Raw genomic sequence first — 16,473 nt, 5'->3', positions numbered from 1 at the left:
TTTGTTTTTGTATGTCCTTGGAAACAGTGACAATCCAGAGAAAAGGTTTACACACCAAAGGCATTACAACTATATATTGGGGTATCCTGGTGGGTAACCTCATAATGCCTGGTAGATGATGCAATGCAAATTTTGGAATGACTTGGATACTAAAACCTGGAAAAGCACCTGACTTGCTGCTCATAATAGTTACATATGTGCCAGGCTGGTGAAGCTCATGGTAAAGCTACTGCACAGGAGTATCCCCTTCCAGTTTGGATTTCAAATTATTTCCTACTTCTGGCATGGCCTGCTGGAGGTGATGTGGTGAAAAAGGTTCCTCCAGGCATATATGCCTCAAAGATTTTAGCTGTAAATATAAAGTTCTTGTTTCCCTTCAAAGAGTTTTGGTTTTTTTTAATAAAATCTCTTCCCACCATTATTGCCGATTGCTATGGCATTGTTTGTCCCTCCCTAAAGCTCTCCCTCAAGATCAGGTCAGCGACTGCCCACGCCATAAAATGGTTGCAAACTTCCCGTTAAGTTCTGATTTCAGGCTCCCAGGACACTCAATTAACCTCCTCCCTCTCTGGGTCCTGGCAAGTTTCGGCCGGGCCATATATGGCCTTTGTTTCTCTTGTTCTAAGATCCCCGGGGACAGGAAATGCCGCTCGCTGAAAAGAAATCAGGAATGCAGGGGGAGGCCGTTTCCTCACCCGCGTTTTAGGGGCGGGAAATTCCGCACGCGAAGCCTCCTTTCTTTTCCGCCCAGAACTGCAGATCCCACTTTCCAGCCCGGGCCCGTCCTGCTGCTGCTGCCCCCTCGATGGAGCGCTACGCCCTGAAATCGGACGAGCCGGTGATCGTTGCCGACCCGCAGGAGCAGCCCGAGCCTGCGCCCCCGTACTCGGCGCTTTCCAACCGGGAGGAACTCCTGCCCGCCGCGCCCCCGCCCCGGGACTTCGTGCTGTGGTCGCTCTTCAACGCCATCTTCCTAAACCCCCTCTGCTTGGGCTTCCTGGCCCTCGTCTTCTCGGTTAAGGTGAGTCTGTAACCGTCTCTTTTTGTCAGTAAGCGGCTAACTTCCCTTCCCTTCCCCCGGGCCTGGGGGATCGGCTAGGAAGCGGACCTGACCGTTCACTTTCTAAAAGATAAACGCTTATAGGGGAAGCTCAGCGGACGCGCTGGCTTTCCTTTCCTCCTTATTTGTTTTCGCCTCTAAATCTCTGCTGCTGCATCGAGCTCCCTGCTCTCAGAAAGGGACCCTGGTTCTTACTAACTACAGGCGAGTGCGCGCCCAGACACCTCTCCTGGGTTTGTTTGGTTTTTTTCTGCCCGCTTCCCGCGCTTTTCATTGCTTCGGCGGTGATAGCGCGAGGAAAAGTCGGCGCTCGCTCTCGTGCGCATGGCGCCGGGGGGGGGGGCGCGCGCCGTGCAATACCCACATTAGGGGATCGCGCTAGCAAGGAAGCGCTAGGGTCGACCCCGCCGTGGCTGCCGGTTATGAAGACCGACGCTGGTAAACTCGGCGACGGTTTTCATAACCGGCCATCTGCCGAAGTTTTGTTTTGTTTTTTTTACTTCAGAAAAGCAGTTTTTTCTGTACTTTTAACCTGCGCTCAGCTATTAACGCCTGCTCCGGGCAGGCGTTAATATCTGAGAGCAAAATGTGTCTGAGACGCACACTTTTTTTTTTTTTTTTTTTTTACATGTGGCGTGAATGAGTAATAGCCTTATTCACATGCATGTGATGAGCACTATTGTTTTCACTCCACGTCCAAGGCAGGTTAAATAGGTACTAATCCCCCTATTGCATTAGGGGGTGGATTAGCGCCTGTGTAACCTGCCTCGGAGTGTGGGTTATAGCGCACTGTATTGCATTGGCCCCAATATAAGGGGTTGTAGCGCGTCAAAAAACGCTCGGCCAAGTGCCCCGTTCTTTATCGGCCTGAAAATGCCCTATCTGGAGACAGTGTCTATGATGATGGTGCGCCAGGTCCCTGCTGTGGCTCTCGCAGGTCTGCATGCCCTCACGGCAGTGCCCTGCAGAGGTTGTTTTGGGACAGCTGGAGCCATGTTTAGGAAGACATTTTCTTTCCATGTTACTGTAAGCTTAGCACGTGTACAGCTCGATATTTAGCACCGTGCACCTCTTCTAGGAGTAGGCCAGCTTCTTCTGAAAATGCTCATTAAGGGGGTGACCAACCTTTCCGTGGCCCATAACCGGACACCCCACTAAACGTCAAGCTTTGGAAGGTTACAGACTGCTGGCAGTTGTGGATCCACTCATTACTTGGCTTTCAAGCAACCCCATCAACCTCTCTCATGCAGTTTTGCTCTTTATCTCAGTGAAAGCTTTTCTAATTCACACCCACCTCCCTACTTCCACATAAACACAGCCTCCTCTCTCGGATACAGGTGGTTCACCCTTTCCTTAAAACCTTCCCAGCCTTTCAACGGTTTGTCCCTCCTGTCTCTCAATATGCCCTCTCCTGTGTTGCCTTCCAATCTCTAGCCCCATGCTCATTTTTCTTTCCCTCCTTGCCCTCTCCTCCCCAGTGCATTCCTCACTATCTATCTCATTTCCTTTGTGCCTCTTGTCTCTTCCTTCCCTTCCCCCATCTATGTCTCCCACCGCCTTCCCTCCTGTTCCCGCTGTGCCTGTGATGTTCCTTCTTCCATACCCCCTCTGTGTCTCTTTCCTCCCTTGCTCCCCATGTGTCTATCTTCTTTTCCTTCCCCCTTTTTTCCATGTGCCCCCCCCCTCCCCCGGTCTCTCCCCTTTCCTCACCCTGTGACTCTGACTCTCTTCCCCTCCTCTGCTCCTGTATCCCTGGGCTGGCTCGCTGCAGCCCCTCTCTCGGATCCTGGCCCCAGCACTCGGTGAGGGAGCGGGAGGGACCCAGAGGGCATTGCTGCAGAGATCTGTGGAGCCATTGGGGTGCTGGGCTGCCCCCTCCTCCTCTCTCAATCCTATCCGATCACAACACAGGAAAGGAGGCAAGAGAGCGGGGAACACAGCTCAGATCTTAAGAACATAAGAACAATGTCTTTCCCTGTAACCAGGAAGTTGTGCAAAAACCGGATTTTCAGTGTCCGGTCTGTACTTCTGACCGGACACTGTACAGCGCATCTGAAAACCTGGCTGTTCCCTGCAAACCCGGGCAGTTGGCAGCCCTAAGGTGACCCCATGGCTAGTATGCTGCCATGTGGGAAGCACATGGTAGATTTCTGGGCCTGGTTTCTGCTTCCATGGTTGGGGGGCGGGGAGGAGATTGAAGATTCAGTGTTTACAGCCCCTGGGAGGAAAAGCGTACAAGGAATGCCTCAATCTACCGGCAACTGCACTTTCCTTTTGTTGTAGCAGCTATGAGGCTGGGACAGAAACCTCACTGCTATGTCTTTTTATTTTTCCTTCCCTCTCGGCCTGTCTAACGTTAAACAAAAGACCACCTTTTGATTTTTATTCCTAATTGCAGAACAGCAAAACCTAGTGGCTGAATTCAGGTTGCATACACAGGTCCCAGGTCCCAGAACATGCTGCAGTCTGTGGCCCCGTGACTGAGGACTTTTGCTGTGATAGCGCCATAGAGAAGGCGGATAAAAATGGGGGGGGGGGGGAGGAATCCTTGGATAATGTGAATGAAGGCTCATGGTAACGGTAGTTCAGAAGAATTCATTTCCAGTTGGATTTAAACCTCAAAGGAGGAGAAGCAAAGGACACGGCCACTAATAAAGGCATAGTAACTAATTTTTCTAGTACCTTTCACATAAACGTTTTGGGGAGCCCTTTTGTTTACGTTTCACTGTGTGATTATGGAGCCTCTTTAATAACCTGGAGTTTCGTGGGGGGCCCATGATCACCCCCAGATGAGGCACATTCTTCTGTTCTGTAGCAATACCAGGCAGACGATAGTTAATGCTTCCTAGACTTAATTCATGAGGGACATTGAATTTCAGCAGTTTGTAATCATTAACAAATAAAAGAAAACAGATGTATTTAGTCAGCGCTTTCTGTCTGGGGAAAAAAAAGGTGCCCATACTCGCATGGAGGATGACTGTTTTTAAGATCAAGGGCAAATCAAGCAAGTGGAGGGGAAAAAGTGCAGGTACTCAATACTGCCACACATCGCCTGAAAAAAGCCCTGTATTTAGTCTTAATATTAGAAAATAGGTGAATGAAAGGAAATAACATGATTTCATAATTGTCCTGCCTGACCAGTGCAGACAAGTGTTTATGCCCTATGGCTAGCAGAGAGAGGCACAGACAAAAGTTCAACGCTGACTTCATTCCCCTCTAAAATTCTCATGCTGCCCTCAGCTCTTCAGTATTTACCTCTGCCTTAGCAGATGTGCAGACACGTGGACTGCTCCCAGGAAGACTAGGCCCAGGTTCCCGGTGAAGCATAGGCCAAGTTCTGAGGGTGCTCTGGGTAATTGTCCTGATTTGCTATCCCTCTGCCCTTGGGAACCAACTTAGTTGGGGTCTCAATTTCTGCACCAATGGGTCAAGTACCGGGTGGTCCTCAGTGGCTTTATTTTGGTGAATTCAGGAGCTGCAAACCAAGTCCCTAGGGTAACAGTCTTTGGACTGATTTCCCTAATAGAGTGGGCTCCAATGACAGCAATTAGTGGACTGGTTTCCCTAGTAAGTGGGACCTTAAAGAGAGAGAAGAAGTAGATGAGGCACCACAGGTAATTCTCGCTGGATCAGCATGTCTGTTTTCGGGTCTGGTTGAGCAGCCTCTGGTAAACGACTCCCAGGTTCCCTTTCGGGCCTGGTTGAGCAGCCTCTGGTAAACGACTCCCAGGTTCCCTTTCGGGCCTGGTTGAGCAACCTTTGGTAAGCGAGTCGCACTCTTTCTCTCTTCCCTCCGACAGTTGATTGAGGAAGTATCATGGGGTGGGCTACAGACTGACTCTCAGGCATGGTGGCATTTGCCCAGCTCCTGTTCACGAAGGAGTTGTTACAGCAGATGACCTCCAAGCACATCAAAGCTCCTCTCTCCTGCCATCTCTGCTATGGGAGTGATCAAGGGAACAGCCTGTGAAATCAGCTCTTTCCCCCTCTGCATGAAGGGGCTAGTAAGATCAAATTAAACTTGTTCTGCTGAAAATGATTGCAGTCTGTTGGGGTGGGGGGTGGGGGGGGGGAAGAGGATCCCAGCCAGTGTTCATGTTCCCACATGGCGGATAAGTGGTAGTTGCCCTCAGCTTTAAGACGATAGCTGTTAGAAGAAAGCAAAATGTTCAAGGATTCCCATGTTAGAGAGAGGCTCCCCTTAAACTGTTTTTCTTTCTTTATCTCTTTCTCCTCAGGCTGTTATGTAAATGGCTTTGTGTTTCAAATCCTCCTGCATTGGGTCCAGTATCTCTCTATGAAGGCTATGGTGACCTTTCCCCCATGTAAAGATCTGCTGTCTGGGAGGGGATCTAAAGCCTTCGTACGTAGGGACCCAGATGGATTCACGCCCAATGAGTCTCACAAAGGGGAGGTTAGTGATGTGGGAGACTTCCTTTGTCAGACCTTTCCCCATCTGGCTTGATCAGTACGAGTTCAAAATGGGGCCCACAGAGTGTATGGTCGGGCGTCCTGGGAATTCCCGTGCAGGGGGGCGGCCATTGCAACGTCAGCCTTGTACAGTTTTATCCTTTGTGAAGGAAATGTCTTATGACGTGACCCTGAAAGAGGTGTGCTTATCAGAAGCACGTCGTCCTCCCCATCCCCAACCAAGACCAGCCCTGGTTGGGGGGCCATTTCAGAAGCTGAAAGCAATCAGCTTGGAGGTATTCCAGAACCTGGGACTTGGCAGGAGCAGTCGCCGCCTTGTTGCGGATTGCTGGATTTTGGTGTGCGCCATCACGGAAACTCGGTGAGTCTTCACCACTGGGTGGTGCAATTCCAATACAAAGAATTCCCTGTTCTCCAGGGTAGATCTTGGGGACAATCCCAAGGTTTTTGAGCCCGATTCTTCCTTGTAATGAGGTTGGCAGTACAGTTTTATTCCAGGTCATCTAATATAGGTGGTGAATTCTGTTATTCTTATGGTCTTCATGAAGAAGGACAGACTTCTTTTTTTTATTAGGTAGTTCTCCATATAGACATACAGGGCCATTCCCACTTATTCCGTCCGGGGGATTATGACCAATTGCTTCTCAGTCATCTTCTCTTACATCCCTTGCTGACAGCAACAAGGCTCTCCCCTTCTGCTAGCCAGGACTCCAGACCCTTGGTCTGGAGTTGGACAAGGAATAGTAAAGGCCTCCCTATGCATGTAGGAAATGTTGGACTATTTAGGGCTCATGTGAAGCAGGAAAGTCCAGGATTAGGAAGGGGTGGAAACACTAGGCTGACACTTGATTATCTCAAATAACTAGTCCTCCCCAGTTTCTGTATGGGGAAGTCCTCGTGTCTCTGAAGAAGAAAGGGGACCTTATGGCTTTCGACGTCATGGGCTCAGGGCCTCACTATCACTGTCCAAATCTTCCATCCCACATCAACCTCCTAGATTCGGACCTTATGTGCAGCTCACTCCGCATGCTCTTCTCTCAGGGTGATATGCAGTAGCCCAGAGTCGCTACTCTATTTTTCCTGTCTAGGGAACTTGTAAGGAGCCTAAGAAGGTGTTTTTTTTCACTGCTGCCTTTTGAAGGGAATGGATCTTGAGTCTCCTTCAGGGTTCTTGTGCCATTGGAGTGAACCGTATAGGGAATTAGTCTGGGATGAAGTGCCACACAGGACCGAGCAGCAGCTCACATGACCAACACCATCATACAAGTGAAGGTTTAGAGCTGGCACTTTTGGGACCCTGAAATGTAGAGACCATTGGTGAGTGGTTTTCAGGTCAATCCCATGAAGTTCCTAGACAAGCAAGTTCTGAAGCCAAAAACACAAGGGAAAGTAGGAACCAGGAGGTTTGGATATCCTCGTAGAACCGATGCTGGCAATCAGTCTTTGGCGGGTGTATCCACCGGAAGTCTGTACATTCCCTGGATCGAGTTTGAAAGGTGCGAGCAGAAGTGCACCTTAATCAAATAATTCTTCCCTAGAATATCCCTGCCATTCTCTTTTACAACTTTGGTTGTTAACCAGGCTATATAATGAGAATATTCAATGACAGGGCTTTGGTGGTTTAAAAGCGGACCACGTAGCTTACCTTAGCGTTTGGAGCCTCTGCAAGGTCAGTTTACGATGAGTACAATATTTTCGGTTGAAGGGTCCATTCCTTCAGTCTTATCCTTCCACCAAAGGAGATTGGGATGAAGGCATAATGTGCAAATCTCATAAACTGTAGAGTCGGGCTCTGGCTTGCTGCAAGAGACATAGAAACAGAAGCTGCCTCACTGCTTTTTCAGATTAGATGCTTTCTTCTGAGGAGTCAAGATCACAAGTTCCCCCTATGGGAAGTCTCCTCAACATGGAAGTGAACATAATTAAGAAGGGATCTGCCATCCCTTCCTTTCAAGCTTTGTAGGGTAGCATCTCTTTGCGTCTGGTTGTTGATGTTAGTTTCTTTGGGGGCCTTTGGTAAATTGAAAGGAAAGGGTATCTCTCTATGAAATATGCTCCCTTTGTTTCAAGTGTAGTGTCTCACTGCTTCTGGAATCTGGCTTTTTCCTCACTAATGAGAGTGAGAAAGTTAGGCAATGTAGGCTAGGATGGGGACGGCCATGTCAAGTTAGGCATCTGTCACCGGTGTGATGTTTGTAGGTGACCAGTTTTCTTCTCAGGTAAGTCTTTGGTCTATTAATGTGCCCTGTAAAAAGCACGGTAATTTTTAAAGACACTAATTTCAGGAGTAATCAAAGATGGCCCACTCCAACAAGAGTTGCAGGTCTCAATGACCCTGCTTAAGGAGGGTGAAGGAGCTCTCTTAGGCAGAATCAGAATGTTGTCTTTATAGATGACAATGGCAGAGCAGAGCCCCCATAGCATTCCCGCTCAGAGCACCTCAGTATGGGTATGTAGACAGTGAGAGAATATGCCTTGGATGCAGGAGTTCTGAAAGCAAGCGAGACTTCCTCCTGCCTGGACTGGGTGGAGCTTTGGTACATCCTTCTTCTCTGGACTGGTCTGGAAGGATGAGGAGGAGGGGAATTAGGTTCTTAACTGCTAATTGCCTTTCCTTGAGTCCTGTTAGACCAGAACCCACCCAAGGAAGCATCAAGAGCTCATAGTCTGTTCAGCTCAGAAATCTAACAGCAGGTATGTGTTGTCTATGCTAAAAGCAGCTATCCTATTATAAGCTTGTTCCTGGGTTAATAACCATGGAGTAAACGTTTGTGGCTGTATCCGGTTTTGGTTGTAATGGTGTTCTGAAAACAAAACAACAAATGCCTTCAACTATCTTAGCTTTGCCATCCAGAGAGCTGAAGACAGCACCAGACCTTTAGAGAAGGATGAGGTCAGCTTTGATCTTTTGTCTCTGCTGGCTAGAGGACATAACCCACTTGTCGGGACTGGTCTGTCAGGATTCAAGGAAAGGCAAATAGCAGATAAAACCTAACTGAACCTTCCATGAGATTATAAAAGATGAAAAATGATTCTTGCAGCCTAGAGCTCACTCCTGGCTCCTCTCTCCCTGCTATCGTTTGGCACAGTAAAGGGTCTCAGTCTCTGGCTGAAGGGATCAGTTGTCCAGCGTATACGTCAGTACTTTTTGTATTGTTTCAGAGTTGTCGCAGCCCAGTCTCCATCCTTTGCCCGCCCCCCTGCCTCTCCCGCTTCCCTCCTGGCACGAAAGGAATCTTTTTTTACTGCAACATTTCTCAAGGATCAACTTACACTGGAATGTCCAGAGCACACAGGGCAGGAGAAGATCACAGCTCTGGCAGTCATGCTGCCTCTGCCTGCCTTCTTCCCAGCTTTATTTTATATACAAACACATGAAAATATATTCCTAAGCTAACACTACTTTCTACCCACTAACCCTCCCTCAGCTAATCCTAGCCTGCCCTGTTTCCACTCAGGCTGAGGTTAGTGGCTGCTTGCACCCTTTTTACCAGTGCATTCTCAGCCCTCAAACCAGTTAGCTGCATCAGTTCCTTCCTTCATCTTAATGTTTCCACCTCTGCTCTCTACTAATGTCTTCCCTCCCTTAGTTTACTGGCTTGGGCACCTCTCCTCCCCTTCAAAGGTAGGACATCACCAAACATGAGTGGAGAGTGTGGGTGGGCGTGCAGTAAGAGGAAGAAGAGGGTGAAACGCCTGGCTTGCTGCCTTTTTAGCCCTTTCTTGCCAGCCTTCCTCCTCTGCCCCCCCTGGGCTGACCACTCTGCCTGGGCAGAGGGGACCGCGGGGGACGGGTTCCGGAAGCGAGTGAAGTGCCTCCCTGTGCTGTCCAGCCTGGGCTCTGCTGCTGTCGGGGACCATGCCGGGAGCAGTCTGAACTTAACCTATTGTATCCCCCCCTCCCAAACTCCTGACCCAGTCACTGGCAGACTGGGAGCTGATCTCCCTGAGACTGCTGCATGTCTAACATCCTCAAATTCTGACTCTCTCCTACTAAGATCTCCTGCCATTGCACATTCAAAGTGCTCTACTTGGTCCATTCGCTGTTGCCTGGCGTGCTGTTTGTCAGAGCTGCTGCTAAAAGCCAGCTTCTTTTTAATCTCTTAGGATAAGTAAATCCAGTGCAGTTTATTTTACTTTTATCTGTTTATATTTTCCACAAGATGAGAGGGTCTGACCGCATCCTCTATAATAAGCCAGTTTCTATCCGGCACACTCCTAGCAATCGGGTTTTGAACCTAGCAACCACCCTGCCAGCCAGCAGTTCAAAGACCCAGTCTGGTTTCTCTTTGAATTTCTGAAAGGAGTTTCTCTCCTCCCCTCAGAAGAGGTTGCACCAAATGGTTTTGCAAATACATGCACAGTGTGTGTGAACATGTGTGCAATTACGAACAGGGAATTGAGGTTGGGGGGAGGGGGGGTGGGCTATCGACCCATTCTGGTGAGAGAGGGGGAGGAGAGAGTGAAGGATGTGGGGAGGGGGCACTGAGGGGATGATTGGAGCTTGGTGGGGGTCACAGGGGGAGGAGTGGATTGGACAGGCAGACCCAATGTAAATAATGCTTGTGTAAATTGTGTTCTTCCACGGTGCAGCCTGGAGTTCTGAACCACATGCGCACTACAACATTACATTTTCAGACTCTCAAATCCTCTCGTTTTATGACAGACAACTTTTAATATGAGGATTTCATATATTTAGCCCTTACATCATTAGTAGTTTCATAGCAATGGCTTTTAGTTTTAATACTTTGCATATTCAAACAGTGTAACCCAGGATTTAAGTCAACCAACCAGTTTAGCCAAGATAGTATCTTTATTAAAACTTATGTACCGCCCTCTGCTATCGCTCAAGGCGATTCACATCATAAAACAATCATAATATATAATACAAACTTTGACAGAAGAAAATAAAAAAAAAGAATGACATTTTTTAAAACATTAATTCCTAAAAACTTCATAAAAGGTTAAAAATTAGAACAGGCATCATTCAAATACAGAATTAAACAAATAGATTTTTAATATTTTTTTTTTAACTTTTTGAGCATAGCATCATCAGGAAGAGAATTCCAAAATGATGGAGCCGCATTTGAAAAAGCGCGCTCACGGGTCTCGGTCAGCTGAGCAGCATGATCTGATGGGATTTCAAGCAATCTGCGGTCTTGAGATCATAGGACACGGGTGGGATTGTGAATCTGAAAAGAAGACTATTTACCCGTGAAAAGGGACTTGAGGTCAGAAGGTTATGGGTTAAGACAGCAGTTTTGTAACTGATCCTTTCAAGGATTGGAAGCCAGTATAGTTCAGTCAGATCCAGAGAAATGTAATCGTGCATTGCTTGCCCGGATATTAGTTGTGCTACTGCATTTTGCTGTAACTGCAGAGCTTTTATTGATGACTTTGTGAGACCAATGTAGGGCGAGTCGCCGTAGTCCATTGAGGGTAAAATCGGTGCGCGAACAACATTTCTAAATTCTATTGTGGAAGCAAGGATTTGAGATTTCGAAGAGTCCTCAGTTTAAAAAAGCCAGCAGGGACAACTGATTGATTCAGCCTTAACATTCAAGTCCAAAATTTAAATCTGAAAACCCAAGTTCTTTATCCAGGAAGAAATTGGCAAAGATTATTTTCAATTTGAGTTGGTGAATACTAGGGGAACGTTGATATATCGGCAGGACTTCACTTTTTGTGATCCGTTAAGCGCTAACTTGTGTTACCTATTGACCAGCTATGTTCTCCTAAGTAGGTGCCATCTCAATATCGAATTGTATGTCACTGGCATTTTACACACTGGAGACATGTATACATTGAAACAATTAAGGTAAGAGGGCTGAGCCCTGCTGGTGGTTGGTACATGCCAATTAGATACAGCATTACCAAGCTTAACTTGATGCTTTTGACCTGACATATAGGATTTAAATCAGTTCCAAGCTGTACCAGCTGTTCCACATTTGCGCACTCAGATCATCAAATTTTGTGGTACAATCGTATCAAATGGGGCCGAGATAGCCAAAGTTACCAATACATAACTCTTACGCATGTCTAGGCCACGTCTGACTTCATCAGTAAGAGGTATTAGAAGAATCTCGAGTCCTGTCCTAAATCCAAATTGAAAAGGGTCTAATAACATGCACACGTGACAAACTCTCCTCCCCCTATTCCCATTCCTGTTGATTTGTCATCCATTGCATTTCTCTCCCTCCTCACCAGCTGCCAGTCAGGGCATTACTAATCTTCCACTAGCTTCTCTGCCCCGTTCTGTTTCCCCTTCACGTGGAGCGGAGTCTGCACTGGCGTGCTTTGCAGCACACGGTCATAAGCATGAGATGCTGGCCCACGTGCTTGGAAAGAGGATGTAGCCTGAGGAGCCGCCATTGCTGGTAGATTAGTACACCCAGACCGGCAGCCAGCGGGGAGGGAGAGAGATGCACAGCCTGCCGACAACGCCACTGCTGGCACTCCACCCTGCCCCCAGCAGTGGGAGCCTAACTGTACAGTGAGGAGAAACCTACAGTTACCCGCCTGGAAGTGTATGCCTTTTACCAACCAAGCATATTTTCCAAACAGTTCATGCACAACCCTGCTGATGTTCTTGTACTTTCTTTTCCAGGCCAGAGACCGGAAGATGCTGCAAGATATGAACGGTGCTGGGCACTATGCTTCCACTGCTAAAGCCTTGAATATCGCCAGCTCCATCATTGGGATCATCAGCACGATCTTCTTTTTTGTCTTTGTTCTGATTCCTTCCTACAAGTCTCTAATGCGTTTATGAATGTGGGGTTCCTTTCTTAGCCCCACGAAAAGAATTCAGTTCCCACTGTTAAGGGGAGTAACGTTTTAGGGCTCAGTTCAGACAGAAGTTTGGAGTCATGCAAATCCCATTACGAAGGCTTAACCATCTCCGCCTGGATCAGGCTCAAGGAACTGTTGTTTCATGGGAATATGTCTCGTTGAGAGCGAGTACATCAGTCTCTTGTCCTTCTGTGCAAAATCCTCCTACTTTTGAAGCACACATTAACTTTTACTGCAAAGAGCATAGAATAGCTTTTCTTTAAAATGCTGAGGGGAATATAAGAATGATATTGTCATGTTGCTTAGTTTCACTTTGCCATTCCTTTACTGCTGTACTGTGCCACAGTGAAAAGCCTCGTCTTATACACTATCACAGGAAGGGGACCATAACTTGCACAGACAACGCTCACTTCCACTGAAGAAGGCTGGTACCAAAGAAAGGCCACGAGCTTGTTCTGGCATGAAAGTGATGGGGGAACTTGTGAAATACTGGGGTCGGGAATGTCATAGATCAAATATTCCAAAGCTACTTGTGTTTCTATCAGATAAATACGGGAAAAAGTTCTCAGGTTTGCATGTCGTTGAAAATTCATATATTTTCCAGTGTCTGAAAAGTCTTATGGCCCAAGGCTAGTTCGTAGTCAAAATTAAGTTAAGTTTGGTGATCAGTTGGCTAAAAGGCTTTCGCCAGCTGAGAGCCGTCTTTGTCTGTCACATTATTCATCTGCTAGTACTTGGAGTTAAGGGTTCATTTTGGGGCACATTAAATCAAATTACTCACCCAGCAGTCAAAAGGCTCCTTCAGTGTCACACAGTCACACTCGCACGCACTCACCCTGGGAGAGGAGGGCTGTCGTACATTGACCACTCCTTTTAGAGTGGTTATCTGGCTCGTGGAGGTAAATGTAGAACTGTTGACCGAATTTTAAATCGGCCAAGCCTGTAAAAATCGTCACAGGCCTGGCTGGGCCCTGCACGCATTTTCAAACTGGCCCGGCCACGGCTGTAAGTGGCGATGCATGCACAAGGGCTGGGCCCTGAGAAAGGGGCGGGTCGGGGGGGCGGGGACCGAGGCCGGCTGGGGCAGTGTGCACACGTAAATTACGTCTGATCGCGAGGAGCAGCAAGTAATTAAAATAAATAAATAAAAATTGAGGCAAGGTAGGTTAAGGTTTAGCGGGTGGGGAGGAGGGGAAGGAAGGTTAGGCAGGGGGTTAGGGAAGTTCCATCCCAGTCCGTTCCTTAATTGGAGCAGACTGGGAGGGAACTGGGGAAAGCCCGATTGCATCGCCGCGCGGACTTTGCAAAAATTCACACCCCACCCCTCCCCCCATTGCACGCGCGCGTGGCCAATGGATTTTATAACGTGCACGCGCATGTTATAAAATCTACCCCTGTGCACATAACCTCTTACAGCTTACATGTACTTTATAATGTACCTCACACGTAAAAGACACTGCCTCCTGCTTACCTATACTGCCTCATGGAAAATGTGCTTACACTGTGCAATAAGAATTGTACGGACTCCTCTTACAGCTGTTGTGATATGAAATGTATATGGACGTTTATACCTCGCGTCCCTGTACAAAAGCCACTCACTGTCTCCTGGGTTTAGATAAGAACTTAGTCTAAGTTCATTACCCTTACTGCTCCTGTGCCGCGAATAAATGGAGGGTTTCACAGCCAACGCTGTCTCCTAGCTCTGTTCACAAACGCTAAAGTAACAATTTTTTAAAAATTAAAAATACATTTTCCTTGCCTAATATTGATTATCTTTAATTATATCATCCTGGGATTATATCTACTTTTCCCCCTATACTGTGAATGCAAAAACAGGGCCAGGGTGAGGAAAGGCCCATTCAGCGGAGCCAAGTTTGATCAAACCGATCTCGCGCATTGAAGGGAGTTCATTGCTTCATCAGAAAATGCATCGGTTATTTACCAGTCTTATGTATCCGTGTGTATAATAAGAAACATGTGGCTATCGAAGTCTGACTCTTGCGCCCCGGCGCCTTTGCAGGTTGTGTCTGTGTCGTTTTGTATACAGTGACTCCTCCGTGTGTGTGCATGCATGTATATAGGTAATGTCACTACATCTTGGGATGGAAGGGGTGGATATACTCCTGCCGTACACATGACAAAAAACTGATTTACAAACACCATCTCTTCATTCTGTATTACTAGTGTTACTCTACTTTATTATAGTATCTCTAGAGTTTGCATTCTGTTTAGTGTTTTAATCCCACACACATTGTAGCAAGTGCCTTAATGTTGTTAGAATACTAATAAAAATTTAGCAATCGTTTTCCAAAAAACTCCTGTTTTATTTAACTTATTTTATATTCAAGCTTTGTTCTGTTCCACAGTGACGGACATAGGACTATCTCCCATCATTCCTGAGGGGGGTGCGGAGCAGAGAGCAGGATTTCCTAGCACGCACACATGCATGAGCTGCATAGGCCGGCACGCAGTGGGGTCGCCAATCCCATCCGCACTCATTATGGCAATCTAGAAGAACCCGCTGGGTTAAGGGTGCCTCGAGGACGGGGCTGGGAAACAAGGAGCGTATTCTAATCTAGAACACCATGCAAGGGTCAAGATATTGAAAGATATGTAGCCGGATAACCCGTAAGTTATGAATATGGGGGCACTTGTTCAGCTAGACTCTTATTTATTGAAGGCATTTGAATTCCACTTGTAGCCTGCGAGCAGTCCTAACATTATCTGGCTGGGCGTGTCTGGATATTCCAAATATCCGGTTAAGTGGCTTACAATTGGAACAAAAAAAAAAGCTGTCCCACACCCCTGGAAACGAGTAACACTAATCGCTACAGCAGTACCTGCTTCCCCCCCCCCAAAGTGACCCAAATTAAAAAAAAAAAAAAAAGCAAAGCAGCAGGTGGGCTCTCTTTCCTCTTTTTTTTTTTTTAAATTCAAAATTTCGAGTCCCTCTCCCCACCCCCAGGTCCTCAGAACCCCAGCTGGGAGCGAAGCTTTGTCTTATCTGGAAGCTTTGTCTTATCTGGAAACTATCCTCAAGATCAAAATTGTAGAGCATATAGAAAGACATGATTTAATGGGACACAGTCAACATGGATTTACCCAAGGGAAGTCTTGCCTAACAAACCTGCTTCATTTTTTTGAAGGGGTTAATAAACATGTGGATAAAGGTGAACCGGTAGATGTAGTGTATTTGGATTTTCAGAAGGCGTTTGACAAAGTCCCTCATGAGAGGCTTCTACGAAAACTAAAAAGTCATGGGATAGGAGGTGATGTCCTTTCGTGGATTACAAACTGGTTAAAAGACAGGAAACAGAGAGTAGGACTAAATGGTCAATTTTCTCAGTGGAAAAGGGTAAACAGTGGAGTGCCTCAGGGATCTGTACTTGGACCGGTGCTTTTCAATATATATATATCAATGATCTGGAAAGGAATACGATGAGTGACGTTATCAAATTTGCAGATGATACAAAATTATTCAGAGTAGTTAAATCACAAGCAGACTGTGATACATTACAGGAGGACCTTGCAAGACTGGAAGATTGGGCATCCAAATGGCAGATGAAATTTAATGTGGACAAGTGCAAGGTGTTGCATATAGGGAAAAATAACCCTAGCTGTAGTTACACGATGTTAGGTTCCATATTAGGAGCTACCACCCAAGAAAGAGATCTAGGCGTCATAGTAGATAATACATTGAAATCGTCAGCTCAGTGTGCTGCAGCAGTCAAAAAAGCAAATAAAATGTTAGGAATTATTAGGAAGGGAATGGTTAATAAAACGGAAAATGTCATAATGCCTCTATATCGCTCCATGGTGAGACCACACCTTGAATACTGTGTACAATTCTGGTCGCCGTATCTCAAAAAAGATATAGTTGCAATGGAGAAGGTACAGAGAAGGGCAACCAAAATGATAAAGGGGATGGAACAGCTCCCCTATGAGGAAAGGCTGAAGAGGTTAGGGCTGTTCAGCTTGGAGAAGAGACGGCTGAGGCGGGATATCATAGAGGTCTTTAAGATCATGAGAGGTCTTGAACGAGTAGATGTGACTCGGTTATTTACACTTTCGAATAATAGAAGGACTAGGGGGCATTCCATGAAGTTAGCAAGTAGCACATTTAAGACTTATCGGAGAAAATTCTTTTTCACTCAACGCACAATAAATCTCTGGAATTTGTTGCCAGAGGATGT

General features: G+C 46.8%; 1 protein-coding gene across 1 annotated transcript; it reads left to right on the top strand.

The window, feature by feature from the left end:
• The first annotated feature begins 634 nt into the window (after nt 1–634).
• On the top strand, nt 635–12,948 carry LOC115079209 (dispanin subfamily A member 2b-like). The gene is made up of 2 exons (XM_029582474.1): nt 635–1,021; nt 12,099–12,948. The coding sequence occupies exons 1-2, from the start codon at nt 806–808 to the stop codon at nt 12,258–12,260; spliced, it is 378 nt and encodes a 125-aa protein (XP_029438334.1). The 5' UTR covers nt 635–805; the 3' UTR covers nt 12,261–12,948.
• Nucleotides 12,949–16,473: the final 3,525 nt, after the last annotated feature.

The sequence above is a fragment of the Rhinatrema bivittatum genome, chromosome 17 (genome assembly GCF_901001135.1).
Source record: "Rhinatrema bivittatum chromosome 17, aRhiBiv1.1, whole genome shotgun sequence".
Classification (NCBI taxonomy): domain Eukaryota; kingdom Metazoa; phylum Chordata; class Amphibia; order Gymnophiona; family Rhinatrematidae; genus Rhinatrema; species Rhinatrema bivittatum.
Note: the sequence above shows the minus strand (reverse complement) of the source record. Positions and strands in the feature narration are given on the sequence as shown.

Coding starts and splice junctions, on each gene's coding strand:
- LOC115079209 (XM_029582474.1), top strand. CDS start 806: ATGGAGCGCTACGCCCTGAAATCGGACGAGCCGGTGATCGTTGCCGAC. Junction 1,022..12,098: donor CCCTCGTCTTCTCGGTTAAG/GTGAGTCTGTAA, acceptor TTTCTTTTCCAG/GCCAGAGACCGGAAGATGCT.